This window comes from Caretta caretta, chromosome 15 (genome assembly GCF_965140235.1).
Source record: "Caretta caretta isolate rCarCar2 chromosome 15, rCarCar1.hap1, whole genome shotgun sequence".
NCBI classification, from domain to species: Eukaryota; Metazoa; Chordata; order Testudines; family Cheloniidae; genus Caretta; species Caretta caretta.
This window is the reverse complement of record NC_134220.1, coordinates 29,356,028-29,379,715: the sequence shown is the minus strand read 5'-3', so window position 1 is coordinate 29,379,715 and position 23,688 is coordinate 29,356,028. Positions and strand designations below refer to the sequence as shown.

The 23,688-nt window shown below is 42.9% G+C and overlaps 1 protein-coding gene across 3 annotated transcripts in view; it reads left to right on the top strand.

Moving 5' to 3' along the window:
• Positions 1–23,688, top strand: part of CORO1C (coronin 1C) — an 82,201-nt gene that overhangs the window by 32,326 nt on the left and 26,187 nt on the right. For 2 of the 3 annotated variants that reach the window (XM_048821568.2, XM_048821569.2), the window contains 2 exons: positions 1,623–1,822; positions 19,476–19,598. In XM_048821568.2, coding sequence (XP_048677525.1) covers positions 1,628–1,822; positions 19,476–19,598 — 318 coding nt within the window. In that variant the 5' untranslated portion in view covers positions 1,623–1,627. The remainder of the gene's footprint in view (positions 1–1,622; positions 1,823–19,475; positions 19,599–23,688) is intronic. The other variant, XM_048821571.2, reaches the window with a different exon arrangement.

Below are 23,688 nucleotides of genomic sequence, written 5' to 3'. Positions count from 1 at the left end.
ATGTCCTGCTCTGAGTTCTGGTGCTCAGTGTTTGACGTTGTCACCCCAGGCATGGGGATTTTGCAGGAAAGAGACAAATTGCAGAGAATTTCTCATATTTATGTGGAAACTTGAGGTACTTCACTGAGTAATTGAGTTTTCTATTAAGAGTGATATAAATGTTCTTTTAATTGTACAACTACTTGGCCAATTCTGGTGAGAGCTTTACTCCAGATGTACAGACCATTAACTTTTTAGCTCCCAGACTTTTTTACAAATAAGCAGTTCTTAAGCCTGTCTTGCAGTGTACTTGCGTGCAGAGTTCTGGAAGTAAAAATGGGATGTGTTTTGAGTAACCTTTCACAATTTTTGCTTGCAGGCAGACTATGCACACATAAGTACACCCACTGTGTGGTGTGAAAAAGCATTTCAGTTTACCACTTCACTGCAGGAATAATCAGAACCAGTATTTCCTTAACAAGTAGCTTTGTGAACTGGAGCAGCATTTTCCCAATCCTGGTGTGTAACCATGGACTTATGGAGAGGCAAACTTAGAGCAAGACTCTGATTTCTGTTGCTCAGAGATTGGGCATTGCAGAAGTCCTTTTCACATCTCTAAAGGCAAGAAGGTACGTGGAGGTTCCTCACTTACCTATGAACTGATAAATTGTGGAGGAGAAAATCTCCTACGATGGGAGGACTCCTTTGATGTTTTTTGGTAAGTTTCAGAAGGGATCAATCTGGAAGCTGGAGATGCTAATGGAAAATATACTGCCACTCACTCCCCTTGAGACCCAGTGTTCCTATGGAGTGTTACCCCCCTGCGGTCTATGCAGAGGCAGGGGGCTGGAATTTTCCATGCCAGTCAACTTCCCTCTATTCTAACTCAAGACAATTAGTTTCTTAGGCAGAGGAGGAGCAATGCAAACAAGCTAACAAAGTTAATTCAAGATTTCAGAGTAGTTAATTCAAGTCATTAGCTTGCTTCCCTTCTCCCTGCTTAGGAAAGAAATTTATTTTCAATGAGATTTTTGAGTTAGTATAAAGTAAGCTAGCTAGCTTGTGAAACCATTTCACAGAAGTACCTGTTTCTGAGAGTTTTATCTACTCTCCTGGAAAGTAAATAAAGTAATCAAAAAACAAAATACATTTCTCATCCCGTGCCCCCAAATGATTTTTAATTATGTAGAAACTTACCTTAAAAATCCATTGAGTTGGGTGCTTTTTTACTGGAATAAAAGGAAAAAAAAATCACAATAGGGAAAATGCCATTCTTTGTGGAAAATTAGTCTTACCATTTTTGTTGTAAAATACAATATTGGTTTAAAAAAATCTAATTCTGTTATGCTTGGTACAAGTCAGTGTAATTCTGAAGTCTTATTTAAAAAAAAATAGAACTTACCCTTTAAAACCAGTTGTTACGAGCCCTATTTGAACTGTAGAGTGGTCAGGATCTGAAACTGGGCATCTGTATGCGTAGGAGTAATGAATGAAAGCTGCTGCATCTCCTGCAATACCGGGTACTTGTCTGACTCTTTGAGTTCGCTAGCGTATGTAGGCAGGTGGGTTCTAGAAAAACAGACCAGACAACATGCACTTAACTGGCCAAGTTTTTCTGAAACTCCTGTTCTCTTTCTCCGCAGACACAATGAGGCGAGTGGTACGACAGAGCAAATTTCGGCATGTGTTTGGGCAAGCAGTGAAAAATGACCAGTGTTATGACGACATCCGGGTTTCCCGTGTTACCTGGGATAGTTCCTTTTGTGTAGTAAACCCCAAATTTGTTGCAATAATCATAGAAGCTAGTGGTGGTGGAGCGTTCCTGGTGCTGCCCTTGCACAAGGTAGGTGCTTTTGAAAGTTTCTCGTTATTGCCTCTGTAGAGTGAAGCTATCATCTCAACATGATTTATGAACCAGACTGAGCCTGGGAAGTCTTACTTCAGAGCTGTTTTTTGGAATGACAAATGCCAGTTTCTGATGCCATTAGATGGAGTCTTGCATGCCTCAGTAATCATTCCAATGCTTCCTTTAAATGAAACACAGTAAATAAAAATGGTTTGCTTGACTAATTTGGACCAGCTCTGTATGAAAAAAGTGCATGATTAGAATGATGTGCTACCACAAAGAAATTCTGTTTACTATAGTGATGGTCCATTCTTTTACCATCAGGAATTTAGCTTTCTAAGATACCCAGGTATCTCCTAGGTCTCAGTGCAGTATTGCATTAATTACTTTCTGCATTTGACAAGCAACAGCTAGGTGGCAAAATAAAGTATAAGAATCAGACAGCCTCCTTTTTCAGTCTTCAAAGACCCTGTTGCCATGAGGTCTTTGAGTATATGTCTGCACAGGCATAAAAGACCTGCAGCATGGCCATGGCTGGCCCGGGTGAGGTGAGTTGGGCTGCGGGGATAAAAATTGCTTTGTAGGCAATCAGACTTGGGCTGGAGCTCAAGCTCTGGGACCTTTCACCCTTGCAGGGTTCCACAGCTCAGGTTCCAGCCCGAGCCTGAACATCTACATAACATTTGTTCAGTCCAGAGCCCGAGCGTTGCGAGCCCAAATCAGTTGACCCAGGCTAGTCGCTGTTTGTTTTTAAATCCATGTATAGATGTACCCGAAGAATCAGATGACCACCTCCTGTTCAAGCTACTGTTTGGCTCTTTAGGGTAGTCTTTCACTCTAGGCTCTACCTGTTCAGTGCTGGTATAATACCAGAATAACCCAAGTGAGATAACCGCTCCTGCCACATCTCCAGCCATTCTCTGAGATCACATGAATGATTCCCTGTGCAGACTGCTACTGCACTTCGGCGAGAGCCCTGTTATCTTCAGCAGCTGGAGTATGATGGGGGGAGACATTCCACATATCTCTGACAGAGATATTTTAAGATTCTGTACAAGCAAGAGGCAGCTATAACTGATAAATAGCCATACAGGGAAGCTGTATTATACGACCACCTCTGGTTCCCTACTTCTTCATTAGACTTATTTCTGTAACCTCATAAATATATGCACTCACTTTACAAAACCTATTGTCCCAAAGGCAAATACAGAATGCAGGATAAGTGCTTAGATGGAAGGACGTGGGGAGAGAAGGTTGGAAGAGATCAGTGCTGGGAGGCTTCATGACAGCCTTTGCAACTATGGCATGAGAACGTATAAAGCAGTAGGGTGGTGTCTCGTGGATATATCAAATGAAAATAAGGGTATGTCTATATGTAAAGTGCTGCAGCTCTGCCGCTGCAGCGCATCCGGTGAAGACGCTCTATGCCGATGGGAGAGAGCTCTCCCATTGGCATGAAAAGCACCTCCGCGAGCGGCAGAAGCAGCTCTCCCACCAACATAGGACTGTACACACAAGCATTTATTCGTGTAACTTATGCCGCTCAGCGGGGTGGAATATTTACCCCTCTGAGTGACATAAGTTTTGCCGACATAGGCTGTAGTGTAGACATACCTTGGGGTGATTGTGTGTAAGGACTGAGGCTATCTCTGCAGTGGGTCACAAAATACCTTTGTTTTCTGTGCTGGAAAGAATTATTCAAAGCTCCCCTTTTGATTGACTTTTATCACAGTCAGTTGGTAAGTCTTTCATAAACTCATTTAAAGGATTTGTAACTGAAATTATCAGCTTGATCACTTCATGTGCTATCTATTTAAAAAAAAACAAACAAACCCTAAAACCCTGAATACATCACCATTGACTCTTGTTTCACAGCACTAGTTTCTCTTCAAAAGAGGACTTTCATTTTGGAAGAGGGCTAAGATTATGACAAAACAAGAGAATACATTGGTCCAGGATGATTGGGGGGAAACAGAAAAAAGAATAGCCCAGTCTGCAAAAGTGTGTATGTGGGATCTCTAAGTGAGCTGTAGCTCATGAAAGCTTATGCTCAAATAAATTTGTTAGTCTCTAAGGTGCCACAAGTACTCCTTTTCTTTTTGCGAATACAGACTAACACGGCTGCTACTCTGAAACCTCTCCAAAACTGTAACTCTGGCTTCATGGAAACATTAGTTGGGAGCATAGGCCTGGTCTTACCAGCTCAGACAAGTGGTCCATCTAGTCAAGTATCCCATCTGACACTTAACTGAACCTGGTGTATTCCTCTGCTTGACTGGGGAATGACATACCAGGCAAGAAGTATCTTCCTAACCCAAGCAGTGAGATATAAGCGCCACTAAGCCAGTGGTCCCCAAACTTTTCAGGGTCACCCCCCCACTACGCTCAGTGATATCTTGAGGCAGTGTGTTCCATAAGTTAATTGTGTTGCATAAGTATTTCCTTACGCGTCAAAATTTCTTTCAATTTCATGGCATGTTCCCTTGTTCTTGTTTTAGGAGTGTTGTTTTTTACTTGTTTGTAACTCATTATTTTATATTCCTTTCATCATGACTGCTCTTGCACTTCTCCTGTTTCAGCTAAACACTTCCAGTGTCTTCAGTCCTTTCTTATCAAAGTCTGTTCTGGCTTCGAATCTTTTTATTGCCCGTCACTGGAGCACTCCTACTTCAGCTATATCTTTTGAGATAGGGTGACCAGAATTAAGCACAGTGTTCACATGAAGTGTCTCATACCATTGATTTATATATTCACATTATAATATTTTTACTATTCTCTTCCATTCCTTAAACATCAGAGCGTTTTATTTTCTGATTGCCACCATTCACTGAGCAGAAGTTTTCACTGAGCTGTCCGCAAATGGCTTCCACTAACATCCTTGCCGTCATGTTCACTTTCAAAAGGACTGATTTAAATTTAAATTTTTTGTTTTTTTGATGATTTCCAGAAAACTACACTCTGTGCAATCCTGAGAGACCAGGGAGCTGCCAGAGTCAGTAGGGAGAGAACCTCCTTCTCCGCTTAATTGCAACGTAACTATCAAATTCCTCACTTAGCGTGTGGGTCTCTGCAAAGTACTTTTAATGTGGCTTAACCTATTATGCAGGGTTAGAGCAAACTCATGTTACAAAAGGTCTGTATAATCTTGAAAGTAAACAGCTTATTTTCTCAAATTTGTCTTTTCCTTTACGTTTTCAATAAAGTTTTTTGTGTTAACAGTTTTTGGTTCTATTCAAGTGGCTGTCCACAGTCTTACATGGACATTTGACATAATTTAAAGTGCAAAGGTTAAAGAATGGTAAATGTTGAGGTGATGGCTGATTTATCAATTGTTAAACATTATCAAGGCCTTTTTTTATCAAGGCATCTGTCATGCCCTAGAATACCCCTCCTTTTAAAAGGAAGTGAAACATTTATTTCTTCTTCCCAGCATCTCTACTTGTTGTTGCTGTCAGTTGATAAGCAAAGCTTGTGTAAAAACACAATCTTTGATTTGTGGCTTCTGCCATGGAACATTGTTTTTCTCTGACTCTGCGGAAGCCTGTCTGGTTCAGGAGCAAACAGGTTTTGAGCCCCAGCACCCGTGGAACATCTGACTAGCTTGGAGCAAACATGCCTCCCCCATCTTCTTGTGTATAGAAGGCCCACATTGCTGATGCCAAGCTGACTCATCTAGGCCATGCTGGGAGAGAACAGCTACGCCAACACAATTCGGAAAGCACCCAGAGGCTCAGATTCAGCATATTTGCAGCCTTCTACATTCAAAGGGGACCCTTCTGCTTACACCAGCCTCTCTAAACTCTGGAGCATGATGGCTGCAGCCAGTATGGTGGTCTTTCTACCTGGCTTCAATGCGTTCTTGCCCAGTCGGGGGTTGAGAATGGGTCCGCCGAAAACAATATGTTCAAACTCCCAGTTCAGCTCTGATACCCTTAGTTATTCTGTCACCATGAGAGAGAGTTTTCTGGAGTGGATTGTATGTGTGTTTGAAGATCACCACCAGCACAGCTAAACCAAAATGCCTGCCCTGCAGCTCTTTAGGATCGTGTCACTGGTTTGGCAAGTTCTTCAGAGATTTTTCTGCTGTTCTTTGCATGTGAAAGAGATGTGCAAAGCTGTGTGTGGAATATATACAAATTAATTACCTAAATACACTACACTCTCAAATTTTTGGTTAAAGCACTTCGGTAAACAAATCTAAAATTGCTTATGAGTTTAAAACCTTTATAATTGATACTCTGCAAGCAGAGTATCCTATCAGATGCTTGACTTGCAGCAGTTTTGTTTGCGTAGTGCACATTTAATGCATTCAGGGCCAAAACCAGATCCTAGCACCTAGCCATACCACAAGTGGGAGCATGAAGAAGGGTCAATAGTTGAAGTAGCCTACATGGAATAGTGACATGCCTTTCACTGTGGGGGGAATGGGAGGATCAGTGAACCAGATCCTCTAGGCTGTCTACATGCTGCCATATGAGGGGCTCCCTGATCAAGTATACATCTCCATCCCTGCATGACTCCCCCACACTCTCATCCCTTGTCTAGAGTCCTCTGTGATGGCCAGGATGGATTCCTCACCTGCTTCTGTAGAACTTCAGAAGTTGTTTTTGGCCCCTTCTGTGGGAGCTTCCTGTAGGGAGACACTCAGGAGCTGAGCCCTAATGCCACTGGTGGCTAGTCCCCACCCAGAACTTGAATCATCTTCACACAGCACACCTTTCTAAAGAAGTCTTAGGAGCTTTCCAACCAAACCTGTTTCATGGTTGCTCTTGGGTTCAAAGTGAAAGTGTCGCACTGGGGACACACAGAGATTTGAACTGCCTCCCACCCTTCCTCGTGGAGGCTACATCGTATTCTCCCACTAGTATTAAGGTCCCGGCTGGTTAGGCAATACCAATAGCATGTCTTGTGCCGTAGGTGGGAGATAGATGCATCCTCTTGAACTGTTTTAGCAGCATGGGGGGATGACTTAATGATTTTAAATACATCTAGACTTCCTGAAACCACCTATTCAAATCCCAGCAGGGCCAGCCCTTCATCCTTCCGGGGAGGAACAACTAAGTACCATGCACAGACTTTAAAAGCTATGGCCCTCTGTACGAAGATACCACGGAACTTGCAAGAGAAGGGGTTGCCCAAAAATTCCTTCTCCCGCACAGTTGTGCAGCAGGCTTTGCTTGCTGTCCTCCGCTCCCGAGGCAGCTTCCTTTCAGTGGGTCTGCGTGCATGTGGCTCGCGAAGCACTTCGGGATGAAAGGCAGGCGCTGCAGTGAAATAAAACGCTACTGTTAGTGAAGCGTGTTCAGCGCCCGCCTGCCCTTTTGATTCTGGCTCGTGGCTCCTGTAAATCTGTCTGCTCCGTGGTGGCACCTGGAAATGTGAAATGGACGGTGGCGGGGGTGAGCCAAGGGGATGGAGGAGGCACCAGGTGCTGAATAATTAGGGCACGGACTGGCACAGTCCCAGCGTGCTCTAGTCTCATTACCATAAGGTGCAAGCAAATGGCTTTTATATTTGCTCCCAACGAATGTGTTTGCCGTATTTTTAAATAAAATTGGTCACACTGAGCCCAAAGTCCGGGCACAGAGCCCCACGCAGTGTCCCCCCGGGGGTGATTTTTGATTATACTGAGTGATTTTTGCCTGTGCCCTGGCAGATGAATGGCTCTTCCCTCCCCCACCCCACCCCAGTGATGAGCGGCTTATTCTTCTTTGTGTTTCTCCTTGGCCCTGCCTCGGCTGCTGCATTTCACTGATATGTCTCACAGCAGCAGCGCTGCAGGGCGCCTGACAGTGGTTTTTACCATATATGGTCATCACGGCTCTTTGGGCTGTCAGACATCCCGAATAATTTCCACCCTTTGCTTTGATTGGCCACGTTGGGCTAGGACTGGAGGATGGTGGGATAGGGGCTGTACTGTACCAGAGACAAGTGTATGGGCTAGTTAACTCTTAGGTTCCTGGATCGGATCACTTGCCAAAGGGGTTACTGACTGCCCTGTTTTGGTTTTTTTTTTTTTGTGAGTTTCTGCTGTCCGTAGAAAGAAAAGGAGTACTTGTGGCACCTTAGAGACTAACCAATTTATTTGAGCATGAGCTTTCGTGAGCTACAGCTCACTTCATCGGATGCATACCGTGGAAACTGCAGCAGACTTTATATACACACACAGAGAATATGAAACAATACCTCCTCCCGCCCCACTGCCTATCCGTAGGCGAGTCTTCACACGTGAAGAGCTCTTGGCAGTGCCTCTTGAAATGTAATATGGACAGGGATTGGGAAAAATGAGTGGAGATCAATACTGTTAACACATCCCTGCTGGATCCTTGGCTCTCCCTACCCTTTTGAGGAAGGGAGGGATGTGGCTGATGCCCGGAATTGCAGCAAGCTCTGCTTAGCAGTCTGATTACACTGAGTTGTTTTAAAACCCCACGTTTGTTCTTCAGATGCCTTTTTGGGGTGAATGGTGGTGCTGCCTCAAGTGGGAGCTGGGCTGCTGGTGTAATCCCTCTGTGCCCCGCCTGGGTTTCTTTGCTAGCACAGTTCAGAGTGACAGTGTAACCGACGCAAAGAGATTTTAAACCACGCTTTCCATTTTTATTTAGAACAGCTGGCTGGATGTGAAGTGCCTAGTGATTTAGTCTCTGAGCCACGCAAGCCCTGAGTTTGCTGCCAGTTTTGGGGGGAGGGGGGAGATTGTCATGAGGCCCCCTCTGGCAGCTACTGGGTGAGTGGGTGGAGATGCGTGGAGGCCGGAGGCCTACAGATTGTCTCCATTCATGCTGTTTTACCAGCAAAACAAATCCTGATGCTGGTTTAGTAGTCAGACTTGTGCAGCTGATTCTTTCCTTTCTGGCTTGCTGTTGAAATGCTTTGTCTGAGTTTCTTGTAATTTTTGGTGCATGCATATGTAGGGAATTCACCATTTCCCGTGCTAGAGAGAGAGACAGCCTGTTTTAGACCATAGTTTGGTCTTTAAAAAGAAGTATCAAATGGAATTACCCACATTCAGCTACATAATACTATAATACTAAGACTCGGATTTTATACTGGCCATAGCCAGGAAATTATGGAGCCAAACGCTTTAGTTTCCCATTGCGTTGCATAGATGCTTGAGATGTGATACTGTAGGTTTTACCACTATGCAGACTGCAGGAACAAAGTGCAGCATGTTGTAGCTGCCGTGTCTTTAACCTTGGAACTTCCTTGCTTTTAAGAGTTAGTCATTCATTTCTTTTGCCTCTCTTCCCAACACATCACTTTGGGTGTGTAGGAGAGGACACCTCTGATAAACGTCACTAAAGATCCCCATGAATTGATCTCTAATTTTTAATCTTTGTTCCATGAAATCTAGCCAGGCATTGTCGTCGTCCAGATATCTCTATCCAAAATCCATGTATGGCCCGAGCACCATGGGATCGGAGATTTTTGACCTAATCCACTTTTATCCTTAATCTGCTGCAAGGGGTCGCTATTGAGCTTCATCAAGTCTTCTGCTGAAATGAGCATGCTGCAAATACAGTAACTTCAGCTCCTGCTTGCTCCTAGGCACGAACTGTTGGGCCCGATTTACAGCTACTTCTCCAGCGTAGCAAGGCAGGACAGTTTGTTGTCATTCATGGAATTAAGAACCAGTAAGGCAGACAAGTGGGGAAGGAACACTCCTGTTCACACCCGATTGAGATCTTTGATGTGAATGGAATTGAGGGGTGCTGGGATTTTGTCTAGTTAACTTGCTGTTCAATTTTCTGGGTGTTCGTTAGGAGTGCTTTCACAGCTCATTGCATAAGACCACAGAGTCATTACTGTACCAAAGACCCTAACTCATTAAGGGTACATCTATACTGCAAAAAACAATCCCCAAACCAAACCAAAAAACATGTGCAAGCCTCCGGTAGCTAGTCTCAGACCCCAGATCAACTGACTCAGACTCATGGGGCTCAGGCTGTGGGGCTAAAAATAGCCGTGTAGATGTTTCTGCCCTGCGCTCTGAAACCTGGCCTGGGGGATGGGTCTCAGAGCCTGGGCTCCAGCCTGAGTGGGAACATCTACACCGCTATTTTGAGCCCTGTGAGCCCAAGTCAGTTGACCCGGCTCCGAGACTTGCTGCTGTGGGTTTTTTGGCAGTCTTTCATAGGTACCACCATCTGTAGTGGATATTTTAAGCAGCTGTGTGGTGATCAGCTGCTTTGAATAAAACATTGAACTTTGAACGATGAACTTGGTCTTGTCTCTTAACCACGTTGGGGCAGAGGCCATGCCTCCTCCTTTTCTGTGCAGTGCAATGTACTTATTTAGCTTTGTACAGAGGATTGAAGCTGAGCAGCATCCATCGTTGAAGGAACTGGGCTGTGTGGGATATACCTGCCTAATCCTGACAGATCTCTGCCCTAGTAAAAGGGGGAAAGCTCTTATATTCCCTGATAGACTGGGGGAAGTGACTTGAAAATATCTGGATTTAACACACCTGTGTACTGTAACGGTTAAGTCCACACATCCCCAGAGTAATTTGAGATACATTTTTTATATCTCTTTACAAAATCTTTGCAGCTTGCCTTTTTGAAAAAAAGCTGTGGCAAAAGGTTCCTCCTCTTTACTTAAACTGATCTCTCCTAAGAAGACTGCCAACAGCTGAAATCATGTAGAGTAAGGTCTTTGAGAGAGAGGGATGATGCCTGTTGTTTGTGCATGTGACTGAGGGCTTACTCAGACCCATTTGGCAAAACCTTTTGTTAGATTTGTCCTTTGTGTGTTTGCCGCTTTATGACTGTGTTTCTAAACTGGCAGCATTTCCACCGAAACCCTGAACCTGCTATTGCAAATAACATGTATAAGGTGCTTGCACACCCAAGAAATGCTGATAATCTGTCAGTGACATGTTACTGTGTTTCATGATTCAGCCATGGGGTGTGTGTGTGTGTGTGTGTGAGAGAGAGAGTGTGAGAATGAATCAAGTGTTTCTGCTCTGGCCGAGATTCACTGAACCCTTCTAGCTGTTTAGATGGAGTGGTGATGGAAGGACATAAGTTTTGTTGCCATTGGGGGGCTCTCAACACTTAAACTTATCCATGAAACTGTCTGGGTTTTTTAGGTTAAAATTTGGCATGCGAGATTGAAGCCCGGGGGAAGGTTCTTCCCTAATTTTTGATTAAACCTCTGTCTAGCTGTGCACCTTTGTATTTTAGGGGGAAGAGACCAGAATTAAAGATTTGCATCTTTTTCATCCACTTATTGGAGAAACTTGGGCAACTTTAAAATACTCTGCAAGACTGTCTCACTTGCATTCAGGCAGCAGTCAGGTCGAAAGCAATGACCAATGTTAGATTACTTCAGAGTCTTAAAGCCTGAGGAACAAATGGAAGTAGTCTGAAGGAGCTGCTCCTGACAGTTTATGGGCATGTTGGCATGAAGGGGGACTGGCATGCGGAGAGTCAATACATGGATACTTGCCCAACCTGGAATTATCACCTGCAGATCAGATTTCTCGGTCTCTGCCCTCCTCTCTCATACGTATTTATAGCAATGCTGCTGAAGTTGACAGTAAAATCTTGAAAATCCTGGTCCAGTGCTTCAGCCATTTAAAATTTCTGGTATAAGCAAACTGCAAATCCAGATGCAAAACTAGTTTTACAGAACTGGTTAGAATTTGATACTTTTTTTTGTGATCTGTCCAAACGTATCCTGTTTTTTCAGCCCGCTCCCTCCTTGTCTGCTTTTTTAACAGCCCTATATTGGTCCAGCCTGGCCTAGTAGACAAGTTGGATTGGATATGGCTCTCACTGGAGCATGTGAACACCACTTGATGGTCACCTAGATGGGGTTGCTCGAATGACTTTCTCCTATAGTGCTTCCAGCCAAGTTAAGAGCTCAGACAGATTGGGCAATATGGTATTGCCATGTACGAGAGAGCCCAGTGGTCTATGTTGAGTCCAAGAATGTTTTTCCGCCCAAACTCTAGATGATAAACTCAATGATCACTTCAAAGAATTTTCAAGGTCTCATTGTAGCAGTAGAATGGGCTTTAGAACTCAACTCTTCTGACCCCTGCTGTCATCACTGGACAACACTTTTTCCTCTTGTGTGAGTTTGTTTCTAAACTCCGTTGAAGCCCTTTTGGTGGGATGCGGAAGGGTGCAAATTTAAACAACAGCTGAGAGGTTTAATTCTGGAAAGTTGTGCAGGGTTTTTCTCCAGAATGCAGGAGTAGCAATCAGATGTTCGGTAGCTGAACTGGAACAGCCAAGCTGAACACCCAGTTCACTGCAGAGGGAGCTAGCCGTTTGTCTTGTTTAAAAAGGCAGCGTGTGTGAGAGCAGCTGATCGCTACAGCTAATTTTGTGGAGGATTCTGGGGATTAGCATACATTTTCCAGTGCAAAGCATCCCTCAGAACTATTTTAGTTGTAGAGTCCATTGTAACCAACCCTTATCTATCTCTCCTTTTCTGGTCAGCTATGAGCACATGGCACAAACAATGAAGTCATCCCACTGCTGCATTTCTAGTCTCCCTGCAGGCATGAAATAAACCTTGTTTCTGCTGCAAACTACACTAGGCTGATGACACTCCTGAAACTCTCCAGAGTACCTTGAGCACTAATACCAAATCTGCTGGGGCACAATCATAACATGGCTTTAAAGCTCTGCATCTCATTCAGACTGATCAGAGTGGATTTGTTTGGGAGAAACATTCCTGTCCATTGCTGCAGCCCTTCTTCCCTTCCTCTTTTGTCTGTATATCAGCTTAGATTTAGGCACTTCAGAGCACATACCTGAAGTACCATGCACACCTATGGAGCTGTAGAAATAACGAACGATCAACCGAGCTGGAGCAGAGCATTGTATATGGATTTCTGGAAGATATAAGGAAAATCCAACTGCAATATTTAGCTATGAATGCTTTAAAGGCTTCAATAGCTTGTTTGTCACTGTGACACACAGCACAGTGGGCCTTTTGGGAGTAACAGTCCTCATTTTGAGGATTAGCCATGGATGCCTTGGTTGGTTGGCTGGATGACTAATAGCCATTTGTCATGGTCAGGAATGAGCAATACACTTTCATTACATCCTGCCATATTTTTTTTTTCATTCTAACAGCCTCTTATGTGACCATCTGGCATGGCTATGGATGGGTGTTCTGTGGCCACAGCAGTTCACATTAAGCTTCAGTGACAAGTTCTAGGTTTGTGAGACTGAGTTTATTGTAGGGAGAGTAGAAATAAAGTCCTGTCCCAGTCTGAGCAGTGCATCTCTGAAGTATAAAAGTTACTGGTCAATTAGCATTTCAAACCCAGCCTTTGTGATCTGATTTCCTTCTCCAAACCCCTTCTTCAGCATGCAGATAGTGGAATCGCTTTCACTTGTGCAATCTGATGCTGCTTCCCTGTTTTCAGTTGTGATCTTACTGAGCACAACACAAAATCAGAGGAAGCAGCTGTTCTCTGCACATATTTTTACTGTAATCCATGAACTGTTTCCTCTGACCAACTGCCCTTTCCTGGCAGAGAATCAATTGTAAAAGACATTCAAATGACTTAATAACACTGTCACTTTTAGCAGCTATTTTTCTGTGCTGCTTATCCATCTCTTCTGGACTTAATCACAGAAGTTTCTTGCTCATCTCTTTCAGGAACTTTGTTTTTGGAGGCATGAAACAGCTAGTTGACTTTATTTGGTCAAGTTAACCTACTGCCTGCTAAAGGACTTGAATATTGAGCATGCATCTCTTAGCCTAAACCATCCAGCCTGCTAAAATCTTAATCTTTTAATTCGCCTTTCTGGATTGGCTTCATTATGTACTAAATGTAAAACCACATCCATTGAACTATCCTAAATTTACTGTGATGTATTGCTCATCCTAAATAGTAATGGATTATGAAAAGGGTTTAATTTCTCGTAGTTGTACTGAGTTAATATTAAGCTGTGTATCAACACTTGAGACTTACTGTAAATCCTTAACTAATTAAAAGATTACATTTTAAAAAAAACCTGCAAGGATTATGGCAGGATGAAAACCCACCAGTTTGGCATAGAAGATGCAAACTTTGTACTACACTTCACTATTATGTAGTCTTGCATGTATTTGAAGAGTTTTAAAAACTTTGAATGTGGCATCCCTCAACTGTAGTGGCATTTCTAGTATCGAAGTCCAAAATGACTGTCCCTAGATTCTTCATCTTGGGTCTTTCATTTTTGTGAATGTTTCATAATGTAGTGTCCTATATTTAATTCACCTGTTTGTAATGCTTTCCTATAGTGCTTTACTTTTTCAAAGCATGTACAAATATTCACCTTCACATCGCAAAGGAAGTATCCTATTGTCTAGCTGGGGAGACTAGGAACAATAACTGACATTTTCCAAACCCACGAAGTGGCAAAGCTGGGATTAGAACTAGGGAGCTCCTGACTTCCAGCCTGCACTTTACTCCACTAGATACAATATCCTGCTGTCTCCCTCTTCTATTTTTGGAACACTCCAGAAGAGCAGTTCAGCAGAAAGGGGATTCTTCAATGGATGACTCCCATGTCACTAAACTGAACCAAAACCCCCAAACTCTTTCAATGCCCCTTTCCACCCAAGTGATCCCAGAGTGCTGTAGACTCATCCGAAGCTCGGTTTCTCCTATTGCTGGAATGGGGCCCCCAAGGGAAGAGGCAGCCAAGAACATTTTGCACCAGCAATCTTACAAAACTGGTTTAGAGATGCAGCCAAGGTTCAATATCCAGTTGAAAGTAGAGGGAAAGTACTGACTCCTAACAAGGTTAACCTTGGTAGCCTGGATCAGTTCTAAAGCCCCTATCCTTGTGAATAGTGCCCAGTGGTCCCAAATCTCAGTCAGGCTCTCATCTGAAAGGTGGCCCCTTTCCTGCCCACCCTGAACCATGCTGGGGCACTGGCTCAGTGTTGAGTAATAAAATAAAATATGGCAGTTCCTGAGTTTTCTTTAGAAGGCTCCTGTCGAGCAGTAACAGTGTTTGTTCCTGCTTAGCTTTTGTGACCTGCCCGCCTCTGTCCAGTGTCTTGTAGCTATAAAGGAGGTGTTGAAGGTCTAGCTCTGAAGGGGTTACATGAATTTTGGCTTTTGACAGCGCTGCTGATTCCGTTCTTGAGGGTAATCCTTTCAAATCTAAAATATTTTTAAAAATGTAACCCTAAAGAGAACGTGTCTGTGAGCACGGCTCTTCCTCTTTCGCTAGGGTTTTAGGAGAATCTCCTGGTTTCCTGTGTGCTGTTTTTTAAGACCGGCTGTTCTTGTCCCTGACCACAGTTCAGTAGCTCCTCCACAGATGTTCAGACCTCTTCTTTCATCTTTACCGTACTGTTAGACACCAGGGCAGTATTTCATTCAGTCAACCATTATGTCCATTTACATTGTCTTGCTTAGTTATTTTTATTTGTGCTTTTGGGAGAGCATTCTGTGTGGGCCAGAGTCAGTGACTGTATTACCCTTTCAGTCTAGTAATGGCTCAGTTATTCATGGCAGCAGCAGGGTCTTCTCCCTAAATGTAAAAATCAGTGATCTATGGCCGTTTGTACTGCTGAGATAAGTGTTTCCTTTTGTGTCTGCTAGAACGTCTAATGTAACTGCGTAGTGTGGAGCCTGTGATCCTGTGTTATGTATGTGGGTGGCATGGTACGCAGTCACTTGCTTGCACTGGGGGAATGCTGGTCACCTGCACTTTTGTAAATAAATACACTGCACATCACTTGCCGTGTAGCTCTCCCAGCATCTTCCTCCAAACTTGTTAATAGATAAACATTTCTCCCCGCCAGTTTGTGGCTAATGGCCTTTATTTGTTACTTCCTAGTCGCCTCTTTTTCCATCTTTATGCTCCTGCTTGAGGTGATAAGTGTTTCGGCTATAGTAATAATCACCCTGATGGCTTCCGTAAAGGAAAGGGGTATGCATTATAAATTGTAGAGAGAAATGACTGTTCACCTGTAACAAAGGAACATTTCTGCAGACTTTTGACTGACCTCTTCACTGTATAACTCAGTTATTTTCTCCTCTCAGTTTGAACACTTAAAGTGCAGCTCTGCTCTGAAAAGAGACTAAAAATACCACTTTCTTACTGTTGCTGACGGGTGCCTCTGGGTGGCTAAGCTCTGCAAAGTCAATGGGGTGCCACGGTCCGTATGAACAGTGGTCTGTCTTATCAATACTAAACTATACCAGAGAGTCTGTCTGCATTTTAAAGGGACGGGGGCTGCTGGCTCCCACTCCCCACATCCTTTCAGTGGAGCCCCAGATTCACTACCCCCAGGGACAGCTGGAGTACCAAATGCAGTGGGGGCTTGCTGGGGCTAACCTGCGTGGCTGGTAGACTGGAGTCTGCTGCCTCCTTGTAGGGGCATGGCACTGGTGAGTACCCTTCTTGAGGGCAGTTTTCAGGGATTCCTCTTGGGAGCTGTAGAGCTAATGTCCATGCTCTTCCAGAGCCGCCTGCCAACTGACTTGAACTTCCTGCTTTTAAACACTCTTGCACCCATTGCATGATTGACAGGGCTGGAGGGGTGGAGTCAGCCTGGCTCACTGTAGCTCTTTAATCACTTGTCACCATGTGGGGCATCACACTTACCAAGAACAGCTGCTCCCCTGTGTTCTGGGTTATATCTAGTCACTTAAGTGACAAGAATGAGTTTTGCTACAATTTATTTGTTACATTCTCTTAGCTGCAGCATGGTTAAGATGGATTTATTTTCCCCTCCTTGTGCGTTCTGAACAGAATTGTTTCCAGGGTTCCAGTTACAGAACCAGTCAGTTCCATGTGTTAATCCTCACTGAAGACCATGGGTTTGCACAGGTGTTGCTGAGCTGATAATGTGAAGACGGTGGAGTTTGGCAGGAATCAGTGGCCTATTTTGGCTCCCAGTTCTGTTGTGGCTATCAGTAGCCAAAAAAGAAAGAATCCATTTTGATTCTCAGAGCTCAGGTGGTTTGCAAGGCTGGGTATAAAAAAATAATCTTTATTTGTAAATGGAGCACATTTAATTCACAAGTCACTGATAGACGATAAACATGGAGACCAATCATGTCCTTTTTAATGTCATTTCAGAGTACAACAGCTTATTGAGCTAATGGTACTGCAAGATAGCTAGTTTTAAAATGAGCTGCATTTTAGAAAATGAGAAGCATGAAGTACAATTATTTAGGAGGATAAGCTTGTAACACAGTCTCCTGTTTGCTTGCAGACTTGGTGTTCAGGCTTTATCTTGATCATGCAGACAGGAAAAATTTTCTAGTTTAATTCATTTGTTCAAACTGATATTTTTCTCCCAATAAGAATCTTGATAATGATTGTTAAAAACCCAAATCTAGACTGGCAAGTGCTCACTTTTCTCAGTCTGCAACTAATCATTATAGCCCCCTCTTTTGCTAAGAAAATTAAAAGCCTTATCTAGGAATAGCCATTTATTTATTTACATTTGCAGACAGTACCTTACATGACCATCTATTCCTTTTGATTTAGCTCTTTAGTTTGGATTTAATTTGTGGCGTGTCTTTTAAAAGATGCTCAGTCTTGAAATGTTAGACTGTTTTTTTTTTAAAAGTTGATATTTTAAAATGTGGTGACTTCATACATCAGTTCGTTGTAACCTGTTTATACGTTTTACCTTGTTGCATGCAAAAAGGCATAAGTAGATTCTAGCTCTCAATTTGAGAGTTTCTGGTTTATTTGTATTGTTTCAGTCTTCAACATTTTAATTTTAAAAGGTTTCAGAAGCAACTGAGGAATTGAGACAAGGACACCATTGTTTGTTGAGCCTGAATTTAGGTTTTTAGGAAATGGTTGCGCCTTGTTTTTATAACTGCGTTGACTTGTATTCCCTTAAGATCTACATCTTGTTTTATTCTTGACAAATACATCTTAATGTCAATAGTACTTGAAAGCTAATGTCCAGCCCCTTTGTAAATCCTTCTATGTAGAGAACTTGGAATTGAATAATCATCTCCATGGGAATTACTAACAGTCATGTGAAGGCAGCTCGCGCCCCAGGGTCAGGAAACCACCACACAGTAGAATTGAGATTAGATTGCAGCTCTTTATGTGTAAAGAAACTAGAATCCGGTCAGGAACTTCGCTGAACCCCTTCTTATAGGTTATAACTTTGCAAAAGGAAAGGACATGGTCTGCTTGAAATCTAGTCAGTTTTAAAGAATGAGTTGAAGACAATTTCAGGTACTGCACCTGCCCAAATCCTCCTTCCAGTCTTTCCAATTTATTTGAGCATAAGCTTTCGTGAGCTACAGCTCACTTCATGTAGCTCACAAAAGCTCATGCTCAAATAAATTAGTTAGTCTCTAAGGTGCCACAAGTATTCCTGTTCTTTTTGCGAATACAGACTAACACGGCTACTACTCTAAAACCTTCCAATCTTTACAGTTTTTAGTCACATTTCCCTATCTGAAAAAATATTGATTTACTTGTTTTTGTGTGAAAGACCAAAAGGAACAGAAGAAACCGTGCGAATGACTTAATATAAAATGTTCCTTTTTTAATTTTCACTTACAGCAAGCTCAAGTGTTTTGCACCAATAGTAGGTAATAAAAGATTATCAGACAATAGAGCAATGTCGAAGCTGCCAGAGTCCTTTTATTGTAGTACCAGTGAACAATTTGAGTAATTGAAAGAACTATAAATTACTAGAATTCTGTCTTCTCAAACTCAGATGAACACCAGGCAGTAGCTAATTTTCTTGTAAGATTTATCCTTCCAATTGGCTTGATTTAGGCAAGTGCTCTAGAGATTTGCTAACCTCTTGATAGAAATGTGAATAATTTTTGTTGCAAATAAGTGTGGAAATTGTTTTTATAGAGAATCTTGTCACTCTCTTGGTCCCCGTCCAGTTCCTAGTGCAGAGAGATCCACATCACAAATGGCACTAATTGATGGTCTTGTCAGTCAGCAGTTTGGGCAAGGATTGAATGGGCTATGCAGACAGAACTCTCACCGTAGACAAACTCCTTCCAGTAGAAGGCAAAGATGTCTCCTGGTGGGTAGGTTGGTGTATCTATGGGAAGCCTGCATGGGTGACTTTTTTCTTTTCTGGGAATAGAGGGGTACACTCTGCACAGCTGTCATGTGTTTTCCACAAAAACTAAATTCATGAAAGGTGACAACAGTTAAGCTGTGAAGAAGTTCCAGTGTCCAGAACGCCCCTTTGATATAACTCTTATCTCGGGTATCTGTAACTGTTGCCAGTCTCCACAAAAAAAATTTAGGGTGGCAAAATAAGAACCTTTTTATATTCTCCTTGCTATGTGGAGGACACAACTAAGCAGGTGCCACCACTCCATAATCCCACACAGTCGGGAGAACTTGAGGGTCTAACTTCTTTTGCCAGAAGTATGTCCCAGTAACACCCATTGGAGCTGGGCTGGCAAAGCAGACACGTTGCTGAGAGAAGAAAGCCCCCAGGTTTGCTGCAGGTCTGTGTATGTACATGTCTCAAAGTCAGAAATTGTCAGGATATTGATGAGTTTGGGGCAGTGCTGCATGAGAGTCATAAACACACGAAATTAAGGCCTATGAAATTGTTGTTTGGAGGAGATGGTGGAGTAGAGTGTGGGAAATGTTCTTTTACGCTGTGAAATGCTGTGTGTTGCCTGGTTTGGTCTGCACATTACAGCTCTCCCTCTTTCTTTCTTTAGACAGGTAGAATTGACAAGTCATACCCAACAGTATGTGGTCACACAGGGCCTGTGCTTGACATAGACTGGAGTCCCCATAATGATCAAGTCATTGCCAGTGGTTCTGAGGACTGCACTGTCATGGTAAGTTAATAAAAAAGCATATTTAAAAGCCTGAGACCTGGTTTCTATTCAGAAAATTTCACTTGTTTGATCTTCAAATAAAATTTCTTTGGAAAAGTATTGGGTGAGCTTTTATGGTACTGATGCTTCATTGACTTCAGAAATAATTCCACTAGAGAGGCTATTCCCCCCAGCTTAAGAGTTGACCGTGCAGGTGACACTCTGCTTCCAAAGACAGGTAAGTGTCTCCTGTAACAGCACTCTGCTCTCAGCACCCGCTGGAAGTCTCATTCTGCAATCTGCTGAAGGCCTCCGCTCCCATTGACTTCGGTGATAGTAGTGGTCACTCTGTACTTGCAGGATCCAACCCTGGCTAAGCAATGACATTAGTGTATCTGGAGGAGCCAATTAAACAAATTGGAATGAAGAGGAGGGTGTTTAACAGCCCCATCAGTACTGCACAACAGGATGGATGAAGTCACCAAGGAGCCAAGTCCCCCTTTGGGGATATCCATGCTCTATTGTAGTTAAGTGAGACACTGAAGGTCATAAAGGGAAGTATGAGACAGGATGCAGCAGGTCAGATAACATATTACCATGATCAGCGTTCAGAACAATACTGTGTGGTTTTTACATATGATGGTCACCCAATTATTAACTGGGAAGAAACCTGTAAATTTGAACTCTATGTGAAAACACAGATTACAGGATTTTGAATTTCCATAATTGTCCATTTGACATTTCATTGCATTGTTCAAGAAAATCAAAGCCCAAAACTCCTCGAGGAACCTTCTCTTCTGAGAATCCAGATATCGGGTCTGCCTTGGCATAATTGGTTTGGCCTTTCTCCATCCTTCCTAACTGTTCCAAAAACAAAACCTATAGGTAAATGCAAGTCTCTTCCCTGGTCTCACAGACAGGGTATTTAAGGGTGAGGAGGAAGAAAGAAGTGATCATGACCGAGCCAGTCATGGACATGTATCCTTCTATAGTGCTTTGAAGAAGGCACATGTGGCTCCGACCCCCAGAGCTCGCAACTGGAGAGGTGTGGGATTGAAGAAGAGTCAGGAGGGTGGGAATGGGGCAAAGGAGGACAAACCCAGTTTCTCTTAGGACCGTTGCAGCCCTTGATTTAAGGGTGAACACCTTACTTTTGTCTACATCCACAAGATGGGTAGATATGTCAAAACTTTAACAGGGTTCTAAATTTTGCACCTGCCAACCTTGAACATGGGTTCCCTTTTAGCTTGGGTTAGAGCACTTTGAACAATAAATGGCCTTGATCAGTGATAGGCATTGACTCCATAACAAATATAAGAAAATCCTTCCAAAAAAAAAAAAAGTATTCACACACCAAAAAAACCCCTCAAACTTGTGATTTGTAAAGTTCACACCGATCTAGAATTGTTTGAAATGGTGTCAGAATGTTCTGTAAGAAACCACAATTCAGAAGGCATGTGAAATGGAACGAATACTCTCTGAAATATAAACATCAGTAGAACTGGTAAACCTTAAATCTAGAACTTCTTTGTAGAAGAAGAAATAAGCCCCTAATCCAAGTTGCAATGAGAAGCACGTTGGAACATCCAGAGGTATTGATTTATGTGGAAAGATCAGCAAAGTGCAATTATAGCTTGTCTAAGTAACCGCTAATGTAGGGACAAACTGTCTACAAATACCCGGGTAGGATGGGGGAAATGGCGAACCGCGGCTACTGGAAGCTTGGGGCATCCGTGCCTGCGGACAGTCAATGTAAACAAAAGGTACTGCGACCCACCAACGGATTACCATGACAGGCTGCAGGTTGCCCACCACTGATCTAATGGGTCTCTTTCCATCTCTAATTGCTATTATATCTTGGCACTGGTAATTTAGCATTGTCTTCAGTATCGGTTTCAAATTCCTGCTTCCTAAACTGTCTGTCTTATTAGTTTGAATAAACGCCAATATATCTAAGTTGTCAGTTAGTTCTGAACTCTTCATTAATGACTAAAATGAAGCAAGAGAAACATGCTGGTGCCCTGACAGAGAAATCCACACAGGCTTGTGCAGGAGTGTGCAGTTCACTTTTGGAAAATTCCATTTTTAATTGACTCTGAATTTGGGGCACACTGTTCAGGAATCTGTACTACCTTCAGTCCACAGCAGGTCTCCCACTGACATCAATGAGATGTTTGCAAGGAGATGCAGGATAGAACATAGCCTACAGGTAGGAAGTAACCTAATAATGAAAAAAGTCACATTGTCTTTTGATGGAAAAATCATTCTTACCTATAGGAGTCCTGCCATTTCTGCCTTATGTTCCTCTCTTCTCCATCCTTCTTTTGTTTTTTTCTGTCTCCCCTCCATTTTTGCCTCTGCATTTCCTTTCCTCCAACAGTTCCCAACCATGGGTTTCACGCTGATGTCTTTTCCATCTGATAAAATGATCAGCAATGAAATAGTTAATGACATGTAAGCTGTCAGTAGGCTTTAGTTAGCATCCTGTTAAGATAAAGGGGGTGGGGGAGTTCGTGCCTCCCATAGCCGTTGTTTCATGCTCTCTACAGACTCAGGAAGACGCCATTGCATCGTTGACATTTGTGTTCCATTGCGATGGTTAACTTTGCGTGAAGGCTAGAAACTTTTTATTGAAATGAAAGCTCAGATTCTGCAGACTGGAGATGCAATAAGAAGAGCTGCCTTACTGGGTCAGACCGTGGTCCATCTTGCCCAGTATCTTGTCTTCAACAGTGACCTGTACCAGATCTTCAGGAGGAGTGTACAGAACAGAGCAGTTATGGAGTGATCCACCCACTCCTGGCTTCTGGTAGTCAGAGGTATGGGGTTGCATCCCTGGGTATCTTGACTAATAGTCATTGATGGACCTATCCTCCTTGCACTTATGCAGTTCTTTTTTGAACCCAGTTACACTTTGGCCATCACAACACGCAATGGCAATGAGTTCCACAGGTTAGATGTATGTTCTTTAAAAAAGTATTTCCTCTTGTTTGTATTAACCCTGCTGCCTCAGTGGGTGATCCCTGGCTTTTGTATTGGGGTGGAAAAGGTAAATAACACTTCTCTCATAACTTGTTTGTACACCATTCATGATATCAGACCTCTATAATATCCCCCATTAGTCATCTCTTTCCTAAGATGAACAGCCCTAATCTTTAAAGTCTGTCCTCATATAGAAGTCATTCCATACCCTTGATCATCTTCATGGCATTTCTCTGAACTGTTTCCGGTTCCACTATATCCCTTCTGTGAAATGCTCAGGAGGATTAGAGAGGCTATTAAAACAAACTCAGTAATAATGGGGGATTTCAACTATTCCCCATATTGACTGGGTACATATCCCCTCAGGTAGGGATGCAGAGATAAAATTTCTTGACACCTTAAATGACTGCTTCTTGGAGCAGCTAGTCCTGGAACCCACCAGAGGAGAGGCAATTCTTCATTTAGTTCTAAGTGGAGCACAGGATCAGGTCCAAGAGGTGAATATAGCTGGACTGCTTGGTAATAGTGACCATAACATAATTAAATTTAACATCCCTATGGCGGGGAAAACACCACGGCAGCCCGACACCGTAGCATTTAATTTCAGAAAGGGAAACTACACAAAAATGAGGAGGTTAATGGAACAGGAGGAGACTTATCAAAGGAGACTCAAGGAGCTTGGCTTGTTTAGCCTAACTAAAAGAAGGTTGAGGAGGGATATGATTGCTCTCTATAAATATATCAGAGGGAGAGGAATTATTTAAGCTCAGTACCAATGTGGACTCAAGAACAAATGGATATAAACTGGTCATTAGGAAGTTTAGACTTGAAATTAGACGAAGATTTCTAACCATCAGAAGAGTGAACTTTTGGAATAGCCTTCCAAGGGAAGCAATGGGGGCAAAAGACCTATCTGGCTTTAAGATTAAACTCGGTAAGTTTATGGAGCAGGCGGTATGATGGGATAACATGATTTTGGTAATTAATTAATCTTTAAATATTCATGGTAAATAGGCCCAATGGCCTGTGATGGGATGTTCATAGAATCATAGAATATAAGGGTTGGAAGGGACCCCAGAAGGTCATCTAGTCCAACCCCCTGCTCGAAGCAGGACCAATCCCCAACTAA